At 44.5% G+C, this 22,344-nt stretch overlaps 1 protein-coding gene and 1 long non-coding RNA gene across 2 annotated transcripts in view; one reads left to right on the forward strand and one right to left on the reverse strand.

Moving 5' to 3' along the window:
* The window catches only part of PSMD11 (proteasome 26S subunit, non-ATPase 11), a 46,408-nt gene extending 45,928 nt beyond the window's left edge, over positions 1 to 480 (reverse strand). Inside the window, exon 1 of the mRNA XM_029572408.1 lies at positions 322 to 480. Coding sequence (XP_029428268.1) covers positions 322 to 412 — 91 coding nt within the window. The 5' untranslated portion in view covers positions 413 to 480. The remainder of the gene's footprint in view (positions 1 to 321) is intronic.
* Positions 481 to 2,455: 1,975 nt separating this feature from the next.
* LOC115074549 lies at positions 2,456 to 14,342 on the forward strand. Its single transcript, XR_003852269.1, has 3 exons — positions 2,456 to 2,500; positions 2,684 to 2,777; positions 9,881 to 14,342. It is a non-coding gene; the product is annotated as an uncharacterized LOC115074549 (long non-coding RNA).
* Positions 14,343 to 22,344: the final 8,002 nt, after the last annotated feature.

Genomic DNA, 22,344 nt, shown 5'->3' on the forward strand with positions numbered 1-22,344 from the left:
ACAGGTCTGGCAGGTGTGTATATGTGTGTGTGGGGGGGGGGGGTAGGCTCCAGGCCCGGCAGCTCCCCCCCCCCTGCTTTCAATTAATTTGTCGAGGGCAGACAGAACACAACCCGCAGTTCCCTGACCCCATGAGCTGTCGGGGAAGAGGCCCGCTTACCCACCCGTACCCCGGAAAGAGGGGGGTGGGGGGGAACTGGCCTGGCCTCGGCGGCCGCACCGTGAGTCAGCAGCCGGCCTCCCTCTCTCCATCCGGGCCCGCGCCCGTCGCCGCCGGCCCCCGCTGCTTGCCCCCGGCCGGGATCCCACCGGCCTGCTCACCAATGGAGTGCAGGATGTCTATGGAGGCGTCCCGGTCCGTGGTGAGCAGCGACTGCGCCCGCTGAAACTCCACCACCGCCGCAGCAGCCATCTTCCCTCACTCACTCCGCTGGCTTGGCCGCTCCAAGCGGAAATTACGCGCACCGGAAGTCGCGCCAGGAAGGGCACGCCGGGACTTGTAGTTCCGCTTCCGAGGAAGCTCCTGCACAGGTATTGCGTGCGGGGAAGGGCGCATGCGTAGGGGAGGGAGGTAGGCGGAGCTCGGGGTTGATTTATTCGGGATCTAGGTTAAAGCTGGGCTCCAGGAAGGCGATGGCCAAGGTGCCAATGAAGGTAGGAAGAGATGCTCCCGTCTTTAGTATAATAGTAATGCATTATAATAAGAAAGCGTAGCCTAGTGCTTAGACCAATGGGCTGAGAACCAAGGTAACTCAGGTCCTGTGATATTGGGCAAGTTACTTTATCTTCTGTACCTCAGATACCCACTGATTGGGGCCGAGGCTTATCGTATCTGGATACTGATCACTATTGTTCGTTGTTGCCTACATTGAGTAGTGCTATAAAAATGTTAAATATAAGTTAATGAAGTATGTTATAAGAATATAAGAATTGCCATGCTGGGTCAGACCAATGTCCATCGAGCCCAGCATCTTATGTCCGACAGTGGCCATTCTAGGTCACAAGCACCTACCGATCCCATAAAATAGATCTAATTCCCGTTACTCACTCCCAGAATTAGAAATACCTTTCTTTAGTATATCTAATGTGCTATGAATTTTTCCTCTTGAAACTTGTCCCAACCTCTTTTAAACGCTGCTGTGCTAATTCACCTTGATCGCATGCTCCGGCAACAGATGCACAGCTTGATAGTGCACTGAATGAAAAAGTATTTTGTACGATTTGCTTTGAATCTGCTGCTTTCATGAAGTGTCTCCTTGTTTTAGCACTATTTGAAAAGACATAGAACTGTCCTTTATGTACTCGTTCCACCCTCTCATGATTTTATACATTTTTATGAAATTCTCTCTTAACCATCTCTTTTCCAAGTTGAAGAGCCCTAGCCTACATAGCTTCTCATCATAACAGAGATGTTCCATCCCCTTTATTTATTTAGATTTTTATATTCTACTTTTTGAACTTTTTTTAAAGCACTTCATAGCGGATTACATTCAGGTACTGTAGGTATTTCCCTATCCCCAGAGGGCTTACAATCGAATGGGCCGATTTAGCCCCCATTTGACCACATGTTTTCGACGGGCTATTTTTACCCCTTATACAGTAAGGGGTAATAGCGCATGGAAAACACGCGGCCAACCCCCCCTCCCGAAACTAATAGCGCCCGCAACATGCAAATGCATGTTGATGAGCCTATTAGTCATTCCCGCGTGATACAGAAAGTAAAATATGCAGCGAAGCCGCACATTTTACTTTCAGAAATTAACGTCTGCCCAAAGGCAGAAGTTAATTTCAGCCGGCACAGGGAAAGTGTACAAAAAAGCAGAAAAAACTGCTTTTCTGTACACCCTCCGACTTAATATCATAGCGATATTAAGTCGGAGGCCCCAAAAATAAAAAAAAATTAAAAATCTGCCCGTGGCCTGTGAGTTGGAAGACGGATGCTCAATTTTGCTAGCGTCCATTTTCCAAACCCATGGCTGTCAGCGGGTTCAACAAGCGATACCGGTAAAATTAAGCATCAGCTATCAAACCCGCTGACAGCCGCCGCTTCTGTCAAAAAGGAGGCGCTAGGAACGCGCTAGTGTCCCTAGCGCCTCCTTTTTACCGCGGGCCCTAATTTGCATAACTTTCCTTCCTGAATCGCACACCCAGGAGAGTGGCCCATAAGTTTTGTACCTGAGGCATGGAGGGTAAAGTGACTTGCCCAAGGTCACAAGGAGCAACAGCAGGACTTGAACCCTGATTTCCTGGTTCTTGTTGCGTCCGTCGGTGCTAGACGGCTTCCCCCCATTTGCGTCACCTTATTCACAGCTCCTCCTGCTTACCTAGGAAAGATGTCTACAAGCCGAACTCTCCGGCGTCCCCGGAACGGCTATGGTGCAGCCTCCCGCCATGCTCCTCCCAGGTACCTACTAGGGTGCGCGCGCGTCACCCACGTCTTTAATCCAACCTTGGCGCGAACCTCGGGGGCGTTCCCCCTTGCTGACATCACACCATCCAGGTATATAACCTTGTCTAATTTGCTAGCTCATTGAGGTAGCAAGGACTTGAACCTGGACTTGTATCCGTTCCTGTCTACGCTACTCTGTCGCTTCCGTGCTGCCGCTGGAAGCTCTCTCTCTGCTCTACGGGGTAACTGCTAACCTGGGTACCCGCTCCTCGGGGGCCCTCTGCTTTATTTCAGGTGCCTTACAGGGAACAGGGCCTGCTCTCCCTGCCTCAGTGCCTGTACTTTCTTCTACAACTTGGTAGAATCGCATACCTACAGCAAACACCTAGTGAGTACTCTAACTCTCAGTCTATCTCATCCACAGTACTTCCCTGCTGGGAGACCTGCTGCGGAACCTTCCAATACCAACGGGGTGAGAAGGGCTCCCTCTGCCGAGGTCCCTGAGACTACCAGACTGCCTCACTACTGCCACCTCTGGTGGTACTCTTCAAGCTGTATAATAAAGAACTAACTGTGTTTGTGCGTTCTGAGTCTAGCCCAGTACTGTGGCTCCTCACGGGGCTCCTCCCAGTGGGCGTGGTCACCTGCTACAGTACCCAAGGATCCACCCAAACACCCCTCAACCATAACAGTTCTTAGCCCACTGCTCTAACCACTAGGCTACTCCTCCATTTTTGTCACCTTCCTCTGCACCTTCTCTAGTTCTGCCAGCATCAGCACAAGAATAATTAGTGCCCTAGGTGAACCGTTGTTCATTTAAACCTCCCCCCCCCCCAAACTTAACTACCAGTGGCTCCAGCACAGTATCCTCTTCTTTTACAGTATTGACTTTGGTACAGTACTCCTCTTTCATTGGCAGGATTTTACTGCCTCTAAAATCTTGGCCATCTAGGCATCTGCCTAGTTTGCTTAATGGAAGCACTGGCCCTGAGTTCCGCTGTGTCTTTCTTAAGATGGGACAACTAGAAGTGTGCACAAGGGGGTAGATTTTACAAATCTACGCGCGCGCATACAAAAGTACGTGGGATTTTATAAGAATCGCACGTAGCCGCGTGTATCTTATAAAATCCGGGGTCGGCGCGCGCTGCCTGTTCCCTCTGAGGCCGCTCCGAAATCGGAGCGGCCTCTGAGGGAACTTTCCATTCACCCCTCCGCACCTTCCCCTCCCTTCCCCTACCTAACCCACCCCCCGGCCCCATCTAAACCCCCTCCCTACCTTTATCTTAAAAGTTACTACTGCCTCCGGGCAGTAGTAACTTACGCGCACTGGCGCAGCAGGCCCCGACACAGGCCGCTGTGTCGGGGCACTCGGCCACGCCCCCGAGCCGGAAACACGCCCCTGGACATGCCTCGAAAACGCTGCGTCACTCCCTACATGCCCCCCGACACGCCCCCCCCCCCCCCAGGCAAGCCCCGGGACTTACACGCGTCCCAGGGCTTGCGCGCGCTGCCGAGCCTATGCAAAATAGGCTCGGCGCACGCAGGGGGGTTTTTAAAGGGTTACGCGCGTACCTTATGCGCGTAACCCTTTTAAAATCCAGCCCAAAGTATGGTTGTACTATGGCTCAGTACAGAGGCAATATGATATTTTGCATTTTATTCTCCATTTCCTTTTGAATCATTGCTAACATTCTATTTGCTTTTTTGATCGCTGCCACATATAGAGCCAATGATTTCAATGTATTGTTCACAAGAACACCAAGGTCCTTTTCCTGGGCAGTGACTCCCAATGCAAAACCTAGCATTGTATTTGGGATTATTTTTTCCTATGTGCATCACTTTGCACTTTTCTACATTAAACTTCATCTGCCATTCAGTTACTTAGTCTTCTAGTCCCACAGAGTCCTTCTGCTGTTCCTTGCAATCTGATGTCTTTTTAATAAATTTGAATCATTTTGTGTCATTTGCAAATCTGATCACCGCACTCGTTTCCTTTTCCAGGACATTTCTGAATATGTTAAACAGCACAGGGCTCGGTACAGACCCTCAGTGGGGCACTCCACTAATGACCTTTCTCCATTTGGAAAACTGACCATTTAGTCCTTCCTTCTATTTCCGGCCTTTTAATCAATTACCAATCCACAGTAGGACACTGCCTCCTATCCCATGACGTTTGTAAGTTCCTGAGGAGTCTCTCATGGGGGACTTTGTCAAATGCCTTCTGAAAGACCAAATACACTTCAGCAACTGGCTTACTTCTAACTACAGGTTTATTTACACCTTCTCATAAATATTCTAAAAGATTGATAAGACAAAACCATGTTAATTCTTCCATATTAAGTCACATCTATCTATGTGGCCAGTGATTTTGTTTTTTAAAACAGCTTCTACCATCCTGCCTAACCCTGCTATCAAGCTCACCAGTCTATAATTTCCCAGATCACCCCTGGAGCCCTTTTTTAAAAACCGGTGTCACATTGGCCACCTTCCATTCTTCAGGAATCATGGCTGTTTTAATCGAAAGGTGACAGATTACTAGTAATAGGTTAGCCATTGCTTTAGTTTGTCAATCTGATCTATGACGTCCTCCATTGTCCTTGAAGTTTGTTTTAGTTGCTCAGAATCTCCACCATTAAAAATGTTTGAGGTGTAGGTATGTTGCCAACATCCTCCTCTATGCACTGCTCTATACAAACAAATCATGTGGTTACCGCCCCCCCCCTCGCCAATACTATTTATTTAGATTTAGCTCGCAACCTTTGCATCGGTATTGTAAAATTATTACACCACCACCCACAAAACAACTGCTCCAAACTGTCACACTCAAATTAAAGACACCAAACAAAGACAGTCATACAGATAAGCTCACTCTAATCAGCTGTAAACTATATTTCTTTATTGATGGATTCTTGTTTCAATATGCTTGTCAAAATCTAAGAATTATATATACCGTATCTACAATTATCAATTCCTCACTCCATTACACAAAAAGGAGGAAAACACCTCTTGACCCTTACTGTACAAAATCCTCACAAAACAAAACATATAAGACGGGACAAGCATAAACCCTAAGAAATAGAAAAATCTGTTAAAAAAAAAAAAAAAAAGGGAAAAAAAAATACAAAAAGAAACCCAAACACAACCAAAAATCAAAAAAGAATAAAGGAAAATCAAAACTTCCCAATACTATTTAAAATTAATAAAATTAAATTCCAAATTGGAATATTCCTTTGGTAAGTAATGGTCCGTTCAAACTTGAATGTTAATCCAGTTCACTCCACGCTGCCGCAAAGCCGTTCAATGAATGCATTCTCAAGTTCATATAAACTCATTCATGCAGATTCAACTCCAAGCCTATCTTCAGTCGCAGGCTCGTCAACTTTGTGTCTTTATATACTTACAAAGCTCCGCTGTTCCAGAGACACAGCAGCTGAACACAGCTCTGGCTAAAACTTGACATGGGTGACTCAATGGACTCAAAAAAAAGCAGTGGCTGAGGCATAGAGCCTCAATCTCAAGGAAATAAATCAGTCCATCTGTCCAGAAAAAGTGCGCCCTCTCTCAGGCTCAATAGGGCACAAGTGCTAAGGTCATTTCAGCAGGGAACGCTATTACAAAGGGCTGGATACAGTTAGGCAGGGATCATTATCACAGCACCCAGTGCTGCAGCGTATCGGCAGCGCTAGCAGCCTGCATCAGGGGACTGCCGTTTTTCATCCACAACTCCCTAGCTCTTATGTTTTGTTTTGTGTTTATGTTAGGTGGGATTTTGTACAGTAAGGGTCAAGAGGTGTTTTCCTCTTTTTGTATAATGCAGTTAGGAATTGATAAGTGTAAATATATATAATTCTTAGATTTTGACAGTAAAATTATATTCAGGTATAGTTGGGTATTTCCCTATCCCTAGAGAGTTTCCATTCTAAGGGTCTGATTTAGTAAGCTCTTTTCCCCATAGGCACAGATGGGGAAAAAAGGGTTGGTAAATCAAGTCCTAGGTTTGTATCCCAGGCCATGGAAGGTGAAGTTACTTCCCCAAAATCTTAAGGAACACCAGTAGGATTTGAACCCTGGCTTCCATAATGCTCAGCCTCCTGCTCGAACCCCAGGCGATTCCCCCTCTATTACCAGTTGTGTTAATGTTATGAAGAAACACTATGCCAATTACATATAAAGGCAGCACACTCCTTTCATTCCAGACCTACAGCCTTATTCTCAATACTTGGCTAGTTACTGAAAAACATATAACAGCCAGCTGCCTTCTGCCTGCTCCCTTGTCTTTTGGTCTCTCTGAAAACACAGGATGGATTGATCTGACTGTCCTACATACGAACACAAGATGGGCCATGCTTGATGAGACCAATGTCCATCATACCCAGCAACCTCTCTCCAGTAGTGGGTAGTTCAGGTCACAAGAACCCCGCAGATCCCAAAAAAGTAGATCTATCTCTTGTTGCTCACTCCCAGGGATAAGCAATGACTTTCCCGAGTCTGCCTGGCTAATAACTGTTTATGGACTTTTTCTCCAGGAACTTGTCCAAACATCTTTTAAACCCCATGTTAGGGTTTTGAGGTGTTGGAGTGGATTCTTGGGTACTGCGATGATGGCCACTCCCATGGGGAGGAGCCCCGTGAGGAACCGCAGTACTAGGCTAGACTCGAGACACACAGACACAGATAATTCATATTTATTATACAGCTGGATGGTACTGCCCAGGGGTGGCAGCAGTGAGGTAACCCAGTAGAGTAGTCCAGGGGTCCTCAGGAGATGAGACCAGTCCCACGTTCGTATAGATGGTAGGCAGCGCAGGGTAGAAGAGAGAGTCCCAGAAGCTGAAGATGAGACAAGCTGACAATGTTAGTTACTCACTGTAGTAGGTAGCTGTATTGATGAGAATCCTGGCAGGCAGAAGTAGTTGAACTGTAGCACCAAGGTAAGGAGAGCAGGCCCCCGAGGAGCGAGTACCCAGTCTCCAGGAATGGTACCTGAAAGAAAGCACAAGGACCCCCAAGGAGCGGGTACCCAAGTTAGAGGTGACCCCCGAAGGGCAGAGAGAGCTTCCAGCGGCTGCTGGGAGCAGCAGAGCAGCTTAGACCGGAGCGAATCCAATCCTTGCTAACTCAGTTTGTTAGCAAACGAAGGGCAGGCTAAATACCCGGATGGCGTGACGTCACTCGGAGGGGATGCCCCTGAGGTTCCCGCCATGACGAGGATAAAGACGTGGGTGGCGTGCGCGCGCGCACCCTAGGAGGCCCTCAGGAAATCCATGGCGAACCCCGTTGCCGTTCCGGGGACGCCAGAGAGAGCGGCATGAAGACGCGGCAGCAGCCATCCTCCCAAGGCTTGAGGAGAGAGAAGGAAGAAAGGTGAGGCACAGACCGACGGACGCAACATCCCACATCCTCTGGCAACAGATTCCACAGCTTGATTGTGTATTGACTAAAAAAAAGATTTTCCTCGATTTGTTTTAAAGCTGCTGGTTGTTAATTTAATGGAATGTCCCCTTATTTTCAGTATTATTTGAAAGGGTAAATAATCAGCCCCTATTTACCTCTTCCACCCAACATATTGTGTTATAAACCTCTGTCATATCCCCTTTCAGTCTCTTTTCCAAGCTGGAGTCCTAACCGGTTTAGCCTTTCTGAATAAGGGAGCAGTTTCATCCCCTTTATCATTTTCTCTGTACTTTTTCTAGTTCCTTTATGTCGTTTCTGAGATGGACCAATCAGAAATGCACACATTATACTAGATGCAGCTGCACCATGGATCAATACAAGAACGTAAAATTCTTTATTTTATTTCCCATTCCTCTCCAAATAATTCTGAACATTCTCTTTGCTTTTTTGACCATGACTGCACATAGAGTTGAGTATTTCAAAGAATCTTGCACCAAGGTCCTTTTCCTGGGTGATGATTTTTAATATGGACCTCAGCATTAAGTCCCTGTAGGTGGAATAACTTTTTCCCTATGTGTATCGCTTTTGCACTTGTCCACATGAAATTTCAGTCTTCCAGTTTCACACTTTGCTGCTGTTTTAACAACTTTGAATAATTTTGTGTTATCTGCAAAATCGATTCCCTCACTCGTTGCTCCTGTTTCCAGAGCATTAATGAACTTGTTAAATAGCACAGGTCCCAGTATAACTTCCTGGGGTACTCCACTATTGACCTTTTTCCATTTATTTATTGATAGATTTTTATCTACCGATGTTTGGTACTGGCCTTCACGTCGGTTTACAGGTGTAACAACAATACATTTAACGGTATAACATCAATAAACATAAGGATTACAGGTATATTACGATAATACAAATAACGGCTTGCATTTGAAAAACTGACCATTTAGTCTTACTCTCTGTTTCTGGCCTTTTAACAAATTACCAGTCCACAACTGCCTCCTATCCCATGACTTTTTAATTTCCTGAGGAATCTGTCATGAGGAAATTTGCTAAATGTCCTCTGAAAATCCAAACACACTATCAAATGGCTCACCTTTACCCACCTATTTACCCCTTACAAAAAATCTAATACGTTGGTAAGACGACTTCCCTCTGCTAAAACCATGCTGATTCTTCCTCATTAAGCCATGTCTATCTATACAGCCATTACTTTTGTTTTTAAGAATAGCTTCTGCCATTTTATCCACCACTGACTTCAGATGCGCACATCTATAGTTTCCTGGAGCTCTTTTTAAAAATTGGCATTATATTGACCAACCTCCAGTCTTTGAATACTGTGGCTGATTTCAATGATAAGGTACAGATCACTAGTAACAAGTTTGCAATTTCATGTTATATCAGAACACTGGGATGAATACCAACTGGTCCTTATGATTTGTTACTCTGTTGTTTGTCAATTTGATCTATTACATCTTCCAGTTTCACTATAATTTGCTTTAGGTGGTCAGAATCACCACCAGCAAATATTTCTGATTTTGATACATCCTCACCATCCTCCTCAAAGTGCAAGATAAAGAAGTCATGCAGTTGTGCTGCTATTTCCTTGTAGTAGCTTAGTAGCTTTACTTAGTATACACTCTCTAATGATCAAGTCAAATTTTATTGCATTATTTATTTGAAAAGATTTTGGGAGGTCATGTGCCTTGATGGTGGAATAGGCTGCCTAGCTCCTGACCCCCACCTCCTGTTTTGCGTTTTTTGTTTTGGTTTTTTTACCACCACTCACAGCGCCAAATCTATTTATTTTTGTTAAAATACCTTTCTGGATGACAGCAGGCAGAGATTGGGGAGATCTTTGTGTTTTTTGTGGCTGTTTTATGGCCTCCAAAGTTCAGTGCCAGGACTGCAACAAGCTGAAAGCCACGAGCTCTAAAATGGTAGCGCCTGTGAGTTCCCCTCTGTCTCCAACAGTGGTTGTGAATGCAGAGAATGATGGCCTGGACGTGGCTGCAGCAGTGGTAGCTGCTCTTGAATCTAAATTTGAGAAAATATACAGAAAAATTCATGATGTTTTTTCACTCTTGACTGACACAGGTAAACAAATTCAGGAAGTACAAGCGAGGATCTCTGACATGGAGGATCGAGTGCAGGTCTTGGAGGCGGAGGTGACCGCGTTAAAAGCAAATCGCAACTTGCAGCTACAGAAGCTTGATGATGAGGAGAACAGATCCCGAAGGGATAATCTACGTTTCATTGGAATCCCGGAGCAGGTGGGGGATTCAGCCCTGATCGGAAAGCTGGAAGAATGGCTCCCATGTGCGCTGCATCTGGGCCTAAACCACAGTAAACTTGGATCTTAAGGGCCCATCACCTGGGACCGCACCTGCTTCAAAGAGCATGCCCGTGCCCAGTAATTGCCAAATTGCTGAACTCTGCTCATAAAATAGAAATTTTGCAAGCCTATCGAAAACAATGCACCTTGAAATACGAAGGCGCGAATGTCTTTCAAGATTATTCGGTAGTCGTGGCGGCGACGCGTAAGGCCTTTGCACTGATATGTTCTCAATTAATCGAAAGAAAAATTCCCTTCATGCTACAGTACCCGGGGAAACTTCGGGTCACTTTCAACAACACAGCAATTGTACACAACACTGCAGAGGCAGCGACAGCATTATTATCATCACTACCAGCCACTAAACCTGGATGAGACATACCTCGATGGGCGTGTGTGATTACATGTGGTACTCGTAGAGATTGATTTTCTTCTGACTGTTCCATCAGAACTGATCATCAATTGTGACTGATCCACTTTGCAGGATCGGAAAGGGGACTTAAGTGGCTCCTAGAGGCTCAATCTTGGTTCCTGCAATATTTGGACATTTTCCTGCAAGCCATAACAGGCATAGCCCTACAATGTGTGTGTAATCGGCTATGACTCTTGATTTAAGGCTTTTTTTTTTTCCTTCTGTTCATCTCCCTGTTTTGTTTTCTAGATCAGGGAGATGGGGATCTACACAAATGTGCACCGACCTTGTAAACCCCCTCATGTGGGGGCCTATGATGAGAGAGGGTGATTTCATAGGGCACAGGATGTAGGTTTTGTGTTTGGGTTGAGGGGCATGGATGTTCTTGCTCAAAGACAGGTTTTGTGTCTTTGCCTGGTAGCTGTAGATAAACATCTGATATCTGGGCTTAGGCTGGGAGGCCCAAGTCTCATAATATGTAGAACAGTTCGGAGGCATCTAGTTATGGGTGGGGGTAATTAGTGGTTCGCAACGCTCACTGCTTCGACTGGCTACCTGGAATGTTGCTGGATTAGGCTCAGTGTATAAGTGGTATAAAGTATTACAAACTTTACGCCGGCAAAATGTTCATTATAGCAATGTTACAAGAAACACACTTAGGGTTGGTTGGGGAGATTTATTCATCTCAGGCTCCCTCCAAAAAATCAGGAGTAGCCATACTCATTGGGAAACATGTGGCCTTCCAACTCCATCAATTGATTACAGACCCCGTAGGTAGAAACCTCGTTGTTATTGGGCTGTTATTTAACCAGCAGGTCACATCGTGCAATGTTTACGGGTCAAATCGGTATCAACATATTTATATTACATCACTGATTAAACTATTGCCTGATAAAGCACAGGGGCCTATTTTCCTGGGTGGGGATTTTAACAGTGTACACAATCCAACCCTTGACCAATCATCTGGTTTGCCCTTGCCCAGAGATCAGTAAAATAAAGGCGTTCCTATATATGTAATGCCCTAGAATTGATAGAAGTATGCTGCATATTACATCCGGGAATAGACTCATGTTTCTAGAGCACACGGCTCCCACTCTTGGCTGGACTATCTGCTCATTGAAGGCACTATGTTTTCTAGGGTCACACGTACAGAGATTGGGTCCCCAGTAGTTTCAGCCCATGCCATGGTGTGGTTAGATTTAGAAGGATTTTCCTTAAATAATTCGCCAAGATTGTGGCGATTTCCTAGATTTTTGTATACCGATACCTGTTTTAGGGAATTTCTCCATAAGAAATGGGAGGAGATTGCAAAAGACAATGAAAGCCATTTACAGACACCCACCCTGTTTTGTGGCACAACTAAAGCAGTTTGAAGGGGGGCAATTATATCCTATGTAGCTGCCCAAAGGAAAAAAAAATCTAGGGAAATCCTGCATCTGGAAAACCAGCTATATAGGGCAAAGTGCATATATGAAGCCCAGGAGACCCCCTGCCACTAAGGTATGCTTTATGGAAGTCCAAAATGCACTGCATTCCCTTTTACACCAGCAAGCGCAGCACTCATTGTATTATAGAGTAAGATTTTATCAACATGGCAACAAGGTGGGCTGGAAATGTATTAGCGCAGTGAAAAATGTGGCTGGTGAGCCAAAGAACTCGACCACAGATATTAGTGCAATATTTCGTCATTTTTACAGGTAACTATATAGTAGCTCCCCAGTTATAGAGGACGATATTGTTGCCTATTTACAGCGTGTTGGTTTACCGAAACTCCAAGGACTTCCAAAAGGATAGGTTGAATGCCCCACTTCAGCTAGAAGAGATTCAAAGTGTCATCCATCAGACCCCATTTTTGAAAATGCCAGGCCTGGACAGATATTCGGGGGAATTCTATAAATTAATGGGAGATAGGATCCTCTTGCCATTAGGGGAAATGTACAATGACCTAGTGACTTTAGGACCCTTTCATACCAAATTTGGCTTATATTGTGGTATTACCTAAACCAGGCCGGGATCCACTGTTACCTGGCTTGTATCGCCCAATCTCCTTGTTAAACCTCAATGTTAAATTACTGAAGATTATGGCAGATTGGCTTCATGTCTGCCTGACTTGATAGGTAACTCACAGGTAGAGATTGTTAAAGGGAGGCCCTCTGTTTTTAATGTCTGCATGGTATTGGCTTCCATGGAATATAGCAAGTGGAAGGGTCTCCCATCTTTCCTTCTAAGCTTCGATGCAGAAAAGGCATTCAGTTGAGTTAATTGGCAATTTATGGGGGGGGGGTGCTTAATACAATGGGCTTTGAGGGGTATTTTCAGTCTGTATTGGAATTGCTTTACAGTAAGCCTGCTGTCTCCATTCTGGTCAATGGGACCCCATCTGCAAGCTTTTGAGTTTCATAGAGGCACTCGCCAGGGCTGTCCGTTCTCTCCACTACTATTTCTCCTTACTTTAAAACCTTTATTGTTAGCGATTAGGAATAACCCGACAATTAGGGGCATACATATGGGAAAAAGACCTGACTGTATGTTTACATTTTCTGCTTTTGCAGATGATATCCTTGTTCATATTACAGATATCCCTTTCTCTTTGCTGGCTCTTTTAGAAGAGTTTCAGGTGTATGGGATTGTCACGATTTAAACTCAATTTGGATAAAACTGAAGCCCTGCCCATGATGGATTCTGTACAGACAGTCTGGGGTTCCAATTTCCCTTCCGCTGGGTACCTGAGGCCTTCACATATTTAGGGAATACCCTCCATCGGGACTTAATCTCGGATCAAACGTGAATTTCCAGTCTGTACTACATCACACTTCTCCCCTTTTAGACTCCTGGATGGATCTAACTTTGTCCCTGATAGGTTGGGTGAATTTGTACCAAATGTTGATTCTCCCAAAATGGCTATATCTCTTTAAAACCCTGCCCTGCTGGCTGACCTGTAGGGAGACTAATGGGATCGAGAATCAAATGTGTAACTTTACCTGACGTAAACCTAGACCCCAAGTATGCTTGCCTAGGTTAATGGGGGCTCGGGTTCATGGCAGGTTGGGACTAGCAAATATACGACATTACAATGGAGCATGCAATTTGCGACGTGGGGGACTGGTTGATGGTGACATCCTTTTTTTTTTTTTTTTTTTTTAACACCTTTGTCTACTGAATCCTCCCTAGCTGCCCCCTTAGAGCTATGTTATATTTTACATCAATCATGCTCAAAATTATCACCCATCTTCAGGGAAGCGTCCCTATTATTAAAACGTGGCATTGGTATTGTAGGATAACAAAACTCAATTATCAAATATCTCATTTCCTGCCTGTATTAGGCAACGCCAACTTTGAGCCAGGCACTTGTTCTAAGCCTTTCAGGGACTGGGCCTTGAAAGGAGGGTATGCATTATACAAAATGTTTTAACAGAGGTGGTGTCAATTATGCCCTTTGAAGAGCTTTATGCTACATTTGACATACTGCCTCGATAAAGGTTTGCTTATCTTCAACTTAACCACTATATTTGGTCTTCAAATCTGGATGCCCTGCTTGGCGACCAGCAGGAGATAATGTTGGAGTTGTTTGATGTGGAAATGTGGAAGACCCAGATCGTCACTCTATTTCTCTCTGCTACAAAATGCTGAGGAACCCACACAGAGGTCCAGCTCTAGAGTTGGTGAGGGCCTGGAATCGGGAATTACACACAGCTGTTACAGAGGAGTTCTTATATGATTGTATGGCTAGCAGGGCCGGTGCAAGGGGATTAGGCGCCCTAGGCGAGCCTTCTCTCTTGCACCCCCCCCTTCTCCCCCCCGGTCGTGCCACCACCCCCTGGTCTCGGCCCCGACTCCTACCTCATTCTCGATCAAACCCGCCGACTGTGTGGTTTTCTGGGTCACGAGCAGGTTGGGCACTGCTTGCGGCCCGCCAAATCTCCACTCCTCTTTGCCACCGCTTGCGGCCCCATATGGCTCACCAAGGGTCTCCGGCACCCGGGGTCCAATGCATTTGTGTGCCTCTCCAGCATCCCCCCCCTTAATCCTTCTTGTACTAATGCTTAAGGTCACAGAAAATCAGTGGCATCTCTAGACAGAAGAATTTGGGGGGGGGGGGGGGAAGCCAAAATGACATTTCTTCATCACACCCACCTCTATAGCATGGATCCTGCTTTAAAATTGGTTATAAAAAAAAGTGTTAATAAAAAAAAGTCCAAAGGGTCTTCTGCGTAATTTTAAAAAGCTGGCCAGTTTCACACTATAAAATTAATTGATAGCCTCATTCAACTAATTCTATATGGCTATGAGAGTGAAGTCTGAAATATATAGGAAGGGACAGAATGTCAATATAAATCCTGCACCTCCAGTTCTGTAACTCTGTGCATCCACTGAAATTCCCCCAAACATGGATCTTGGATGTTTCCCTTACAGCTCATCATACTAAAAGATATCTTCAAATTCTGGTATCACCTCACAGTAACAGCAGCACAAACACCTTTCACTGCCAGGCACATTGTGAACTAACACAAAACCCCGCAAAAAAGACACTCAAAATCTATACTGCAATCCCATCGTAACATAACGGTAATAAAACCAAGGACTCAAACAACAATAACCCTACCTGTGAAAAAGCAAGGGTAAATATTACACTGGGTCCTAGAATACCAATACATCACCTACTGAGGAAACAAAACAAACCCGATTGCTATAGATCCCTATACAGACACTATATGCTAACAGAATCTCTCATTATGGTCACACGTGCAGAGCAGAGACAGACCCTCACCAAATATAGAATACAAAATAAAAGGAGCACAAATTAGACAAAAACTGAAATGGAAACCCCAAGAAGCCAGACTCTGTGTATTAACAATGGAAAAACAGAACCACCATTCCTCATAAAAAATAAAATCAAGAAACATAAAGCATTAGTTATAATAGTAAAACCATACTAATAAAATAATATTTTAAAACTGATAAATAGAATTTCTATTAATTAAAATCATATACATTTTTTACAATTTCCCAAACACCAATAAAATATTTCAAAACAGCACATATATCAAATAACACCCAATAATTAAAACTAATAAGGATTTTAAAAAGCCCCTGCTGTCCATACATGGGAGCTCTTGATTTCCAGTCACCCTGATATTGTTGAGGATTAGGAGGTTATCCTCTCTCTCTCACACATACTCACACGTCCATTCTCTCTCACACATACACTGTCACATACATACACATTCATGCTCTTATACCCACCATAACCTCTCGCTCTCACAGACACCGACAGACTCTCAGGCTCTAAGACACTCTCTCCCCCTCCACACACACACCCACACCCTCTTATACCGCTGGATTTTCTCATACACACTCATGCTCTCACTCTCACTGGCTCCCTCACATACACACAAACACACACACCCAGACAAGCTCCCAGTCATTCTCTCTCTCACACACACACACACACACACACTGACCTCCCAGGCAGGCTCCCATTCATTTTCACATCACTCCCTCACCATCCCCCAGGCATGCACACATTCATTCTCACACACACACACATACACCACACACAGGCCGGCACCTATTCTCACACACACACATACATCACACACAGGAGGGCACCTATTCTCACACATACAAACCCCAGGAAGACACCCATTCATTCTCACACACATACACCCCCAGGCAGACTCCCATTCATATACATTTATTTATTTATTTATCGCGTTTTGTATACTGTCGTTCGGTAATGCCATCACAACAGTTTACGAATTTCGAAAAGAGGGGAGATATAGAAAGGAAGTACAAAGATTGTTATCATAGTCAGGTTTAAGTACATGTAGGGAGAGGTTAAAGGACAGTCAAGTCAAAGTTCAGTATGGTAGGGGACCATAGTAAGGTAATAATAAAGTAGCAGTTAACAATCAGTGGGAAAAGTGATGTCCTTAGCTGTTGATGTTAGGTGTTCATGTTGTTATGTTGTTTCTGGGGACTGAGCATGTTTAATTCCGGTTTTGTTGTTGGTTGTCTTTGTAGGCTTTGATGAACAGCCATGTTTTTAAATCTTTTTAGGTTGGGTTGCATTCTTAGGTTAGTCGGGAGAGTGTTCCATAATTTGGGGCTGGCGAGGGAGAAAGCTCTTTCTCGGGTTGTTGTGAGTTGTGCCATTCGGACTGAGGGTATTTTCAGGAGGCCCTTGTTATTTGATCGAAGATTTCGATGAGGCGTGTGAGGCAGGATGTTTGTGGCTGACCACTTTGTTTGGTCTTTATGTATTAGTTTGTGTGTGATGGTCAGGGTTTTGAATTCTATCCAGTATTTTATTGGTAGCCAGTGTAGGGATACAAGGATGGGTGTTATAAGTTCTCGTTTCTCGGAGGACTTTCAGCTGGGAAGCCTCTCAACCGAGAGGCTGGCAGAGGAGGGCAGTTTTTGAGGCTTGATTTACAGCTTGAGCCGTTCCATCGCTGCCCCGAAACCACGCCCCCGGAGTGACGTCATCAGAAGGGGTCGGGACGCTGAGATAAATTCGGGCCACCTGCAGTGAGTAACCGGAGGACTTTCAGCTGGGAAGCCTCTCAACCGAGAGGCCGGCAGAGGAGGGCAGTTTTTGAGGCTTGATTTACAGCTTGAGCCGTTCCATCGCTGCCCCGAAACCACGCCCCCGGAGTGACGTCATCAGAAGGGGTCGGGACGCTGAGATAAATCCGGGCCACCTGCAGTGAGTAACCGGAGGACTTTCAGCTGGGAAGCCTCTCAACCGAGAGGCCGGCAGAGGTGGGCAGTTTTTGAGGCTTGATTTACAGCTTGAGCCGTTCCATCGCTGCCCCGAAACCACGCCCCCGGAGTGACGTCATCAGAAGGGGTCGGGACGCTGAGATAAATTCGGGCCACCTGCGGCGCGCAGCCGCCGGCGCGCGCCGAAGCCGCGCGCCAAAGGGGCGCGCCCCTGGATGAAAATTTCCTTTTGGTAGTTTCTCCTACATTTATGGGTAGGAAACGAAAATCAAAAGTGTGGACATCTTCACCTGCAGCTATGGAAAGTAGGGGACCAATGGATCAGCATGTAGTACGTCGGGTAAGTCAAGCAGCCCGTAGTACTATACCTGATATTTCATTTTCCTCAGGAGCCTCTGAAAGCCCCAGCCAGCAGTTTCAAGCTCAAGACCATATAGACGTGGGGTTACCCAATTCATCAAGTTCAGAGGTAGTAGAAACTATTGCTGACCTTCCTCCTCTAGAGGAAGATAGTACCAATGACGCGGTTCTAAGTGGAGAAGCAGGACTACAGATACTTAGTTCTGCACCCTTAGACCCGCAGAATATAACCCTGACTGATGTGTGGAAGGCTATAAATGACCTTCAGAAGATTATGACAGGCTTTATGTTGCAAACTAAGAAAGGGAATGTCGAAATGAAAAATGATTTACATAAATGTGATAACCGTTTAAAACAATTGGAGGAGACAGGAAAGATCACTACAGATCAAATAACTAAACTACAGATAGCAAATAATTCCTTTATCAAAGATAGTTTGAGTACCCAAAGGCAGATAGAGAACTTGGAAAATGAGAACAGGGTTAAGAACTTAAGGTTCTTAAATTTCCCCATGACGAGACTTCTCTCTGCTATTGAGTTACTAAAAAAATATCTTAAAGAGAATTTGGCTATACTTGATGTAGATGATAAGTCCATATCCAAAATTTATTATGTAATGACCTCTAAGCTTAAGAGACAGGAAGGAGAGGGTGGGATGGACAGTATACAGCAAGAGTCCCCCAATTTAACCTCCTTCTTGGAGTCATCTATTGACGACATCCCACAAAGAGCTACTCTTTTAGTAACTTTTTGTAAAGAAAATGATAAGGTTAATATATTGCAGAAATACTTTAAAAATAGGGAAGTTCTATTTTGTGGGTATAAAGTCCAAGTATTTCCGGATGTGTCACGATCAACACAATACAGGAGGAAACAATTTCTTTCCTTGAAAGCTCGAGTATTGTCCCTAGGGGCAACATATTTTCTTAAATTCCCCTGTAAATGCCTGGTGATTTATCAAAATCATAAATTTATCTTTCAGGATCCTACACACCTGGAAGTATTTTTGACAGATAAGGAAAAGGTCTGAGTTGTTAAAGAACTGCATTTAAAAATGATAGCCCAGCAAAATGCTATTATATTATATAACATTTACTAGTTAAGTATTTCCTATTTAGGTCCTCCCATCTTGGGGACTATTGGATTTGCATCTTAGAAGTAATTACTTTTGGAATTATTTGATGTACTATTGTTATGTTGATTGCAAATTGTTTCCTGATTTTTTGCATATTTTATAATTTGTAAAAATTTCAATAAACTATAAATTAAAAAAAAAAAAAAAATAAGTTCTCGTTTCTTTGTGCCTGTTAGGAGTCTAGCTGCAGTGTTTTGTAGGATTTGGAGTGGTCTGAGGTTGGAGAATGGAAGACCGAGTAGTAGGGAGTTGCAGTAGTCGATATTAGAGAAAATGAGCAGTTGAAGTACGGTTCTGAAGTCATCTGGGGTTAGAAAAGGTTTTATGCACACACTAAAGGCAGACCCCCTCTCTTTCTTTTGCCAGCAACCTCGGAGCCTCTCTCATTCCACTGTCATTGCTGTCGCGTGGCTATTGGGGAGGCGCTGATTGCTGCTACTGGCACTGAAGCCCATTCTGCTGCCGCCTCTGTGCAGGCCCCGTGGGTTTCCACTTCCTCCATGTTGATCTCGTACATTGTGAGATTTGCATAGAGAAAGTGCTATTCTTGCACATTCCCAAAGAGTACATGTGCCAATCACTAAAAAGTAAATTTTTTTTTTTTACCTTTGCTGTCTGATCTTAGTTTTCTAATCGGTTGGTCACAGGCTTTTTTATTCCACCTTCCCTTTCTTATTTTTTTGCCAATTTCTTTTATATTGCCTTTTTTTTCTATTTCTTTTCTCTCCATCTATCTTCTTCCCTCAAACATACAGTCAGGTTCTCATTCTCACATGCTTTCTCTCTCTCACACACACACACACATACACAGGCTCTCACTCTCACATGCTCTCTCTCATACAATCATTCATACACACAGTCTCTCTCTTGCACATGCTGTCTGACTCTCACACACACAGGCTCTCTCTCACTCCCACATGCTGTCTGATCTTCGTTTTCTAATTGGTTGGTCACAGGCTTTTTCCCACCTTCCCTTTCTTACTTTTTCCCACCTTCCCTTTCTTATTTTTTTGCCAATTCCTTTTATATTGTCTTTTTTTCTGTTTCTTTTCTCTCCATCTTCTTCCCTCAAACACACAGGTTCTCATTCTCACATGCATTTCTCTCTCTCTCACACACACACACACAGGCTCTCACCGTCACATGCTGTGTCTCATACAATCATTCATACACTCAGTCTCTCACTCCCACATGCTGTCTTGCTCAAGCACAGGCTCTCACTGTCACATGCTGTCTCTCTCACACGCTGTCTCTGCAAACATTCAGGTCCTCACTCCCACACAATCTCTCGACTCATCTCATACACGCACACACACACCCTCTACAGGTTCTCAGCCTCTCTCTTGGCTCTGGGCCCCCTCTTTAACGGTTGCTGCAGGATGGGCTCTGCAGTGGCCCCGATCTTCTCGGGCCGCCCACAACGTGGGATCCGCAGTGGCGGCCCTGCTACCGGGCCTCCTCTTCTTAGCCCGCTGCGACTTGGGATTCGCGGATGATTATAAACGCTGCTCTTCTTCTGCACATGGCTGATGATGCTCCTCCTCCTTCCTGCCCGCGCGGCTCCGGCAATGTTTTCTTCCGGGGCTGCACGGGCAGGAAGGAGGAGGAGCACCTGCAGGTTTGGACGCGACCTTTTTCTTCAGGCCATGGTGACATGAACGCCACCACGGCCCTGCCGATCTTTCTGCTTTGTGTCCAGCACATAGCACAGTACAGCACAGCGGTAGTTCACTGCTCAGCCGCCAGTGGGATGAGGTCCACCGGCGGCCGCATTGGCTCCCCCTGACCTCCCCTCGGTATACCACTGCTCAGCGCCCCCTAATGCTCGGCACCCTAGGCCCAAGCCTAGTTCGCCTAGTGCTTCCACCGGCCCTGATGGCTAGGGTATGTAATCTAACTTCTACTGCCACCCTACGAGAAACCCAAATTTAAGTTCGTACTCTGGGCATTTTGTTCTCAATCCCAGGCGCTTAAATGTCATTTGACATTCTCAGCATTTTGTCTGAAATGTAAAGAGGTTGTGGGCATACTGGGCCATAGGTTTTGGACATGCACCTTTATTCAATCATTTTGGAAAGAGGTCTGGGAATTATTCCACATCATACCAAATGTGACATTAAATTTTGACTTTAAAGTGTTATTTGATGATCTTCGTTTTCATGTATTTCCTAATAAATATATAAAACTGTGGTGCTGGAAAATACTCCTGCGAGCAAAAAAAATGTATTCTTCAACATTGGATGAGCAATGAAACCTCTACCATTGGACATATGTTTCAAACTTGCCTCACGGAAAAGTATGTTGAACATATGGACTTGACTAGGAAACACAGACCCTTTCTGCAAATTTGGGATTTATATCTACAATCAATCTCATAGTTTAATCTTGAATGACATCACCTTTTAGTAATAACTGGATGGTATTGGGAATTTATGACTTAAGTACTACTCATCAAGTACAGAGGGTGTGGGGGGGGGGGGGGTTAGATGGGGATCTTGGGGTAATCAGGAATGTATTTAGTGTCAGAGTGATGCAGATTCCACTCACCCTGGCTTATGTTGATCTTGTTTATGTTTCAATAAACAGATTTAAACATAAAAGATTTTGAATGAAGTGAAATATAAAATGGTGTTTGGAGTGAGTTATGATCACTATTGGCAAGTAGATCTACTGAGAGCTAGCTAAAGCAGTTTCCTCTTCATTTGTTCCATGAGCAGCTGCTGAATGAAACAGTAGTTTATTATAGCATCTATGAACTTTAGCTTACTGCTGTGGAAATTTACACAATGAATGTTGAGGTAAATGAAATATATCAACTTTATTTTGTTGCCATTTTTATAAGCCTGCCTAATCTGTTAGCATTTCAAAGTGTTTTCTCATCCTGGCCAGGTGGGTAGTAGCATACTCCCACTACTGTACTCTGCCCTGTCACACTTGGAATTTTTACCCATAAGGATTTTTCCTGAAGACCGCAGAGTCTGCTTGACTCTGCCATCCTTAATTGTATATAGTGCAACCCCTTCAATTTACATATCACTATCATTTGCATCCTCATTCCACTAGTTCTCTGAGATGCCTATTATGTCTTTGTCTTCCTTTAGTGCCATACGTTCTAACGCTCCAATATTATTTTTCAAAGTTCTGGTATACAAACATTTTAAAAATAGAACAAATAAAATATAAACATACTTTATTTGTATTCAAAGCTTACTTCTTAGCAGATTGATTCCAAACTGCCTCTTTCTTGTCTGTGCGCTATTTAAATCCATCTAGGCTACTTCAATCATTACTACAGCCTCTCTAGTAAGCTAGTCTAACCTCTGTTTTGCCAGTATCCTTTGAAGATACCTACCTCCAAACCATGTGCTTCTTAGCAACTGACAGCTTTCCCCCATGATCCACCTTAAAAGCTGCTGTCTCCTTTTTAAACATTAGGGCCAGCAGCTGGGTTTCACCATGATTAAGCTGGAGCCCATCCTATCAGAATAAGCTTCTTCTCCTCCAGAATATTCTCCAGTTCCTAACCAATCTAAAGCCCTCGTGCCTGCTGCATTGTCTCATCCACACAAAAGATATAATTGTGATGGAGAAGG

The sequence above is a fragment of the Rhinatrema bivittatum genome, chromosome 12 (assembly GCF_901001135.1).
Source record: "Rhinatrema bivittatum chromosome 12, aRhiBiv1.1, whole genome shotgun sequence".
In the NCBI taxonomy this organism is placed as follows: domain Eukaryota; kingdom Metazoa; phylum Chordata; class Amphibia; order Gymnophiona; family Rhinatrematidae; genus Rhinatrema; species Rhinatrema bivittatum.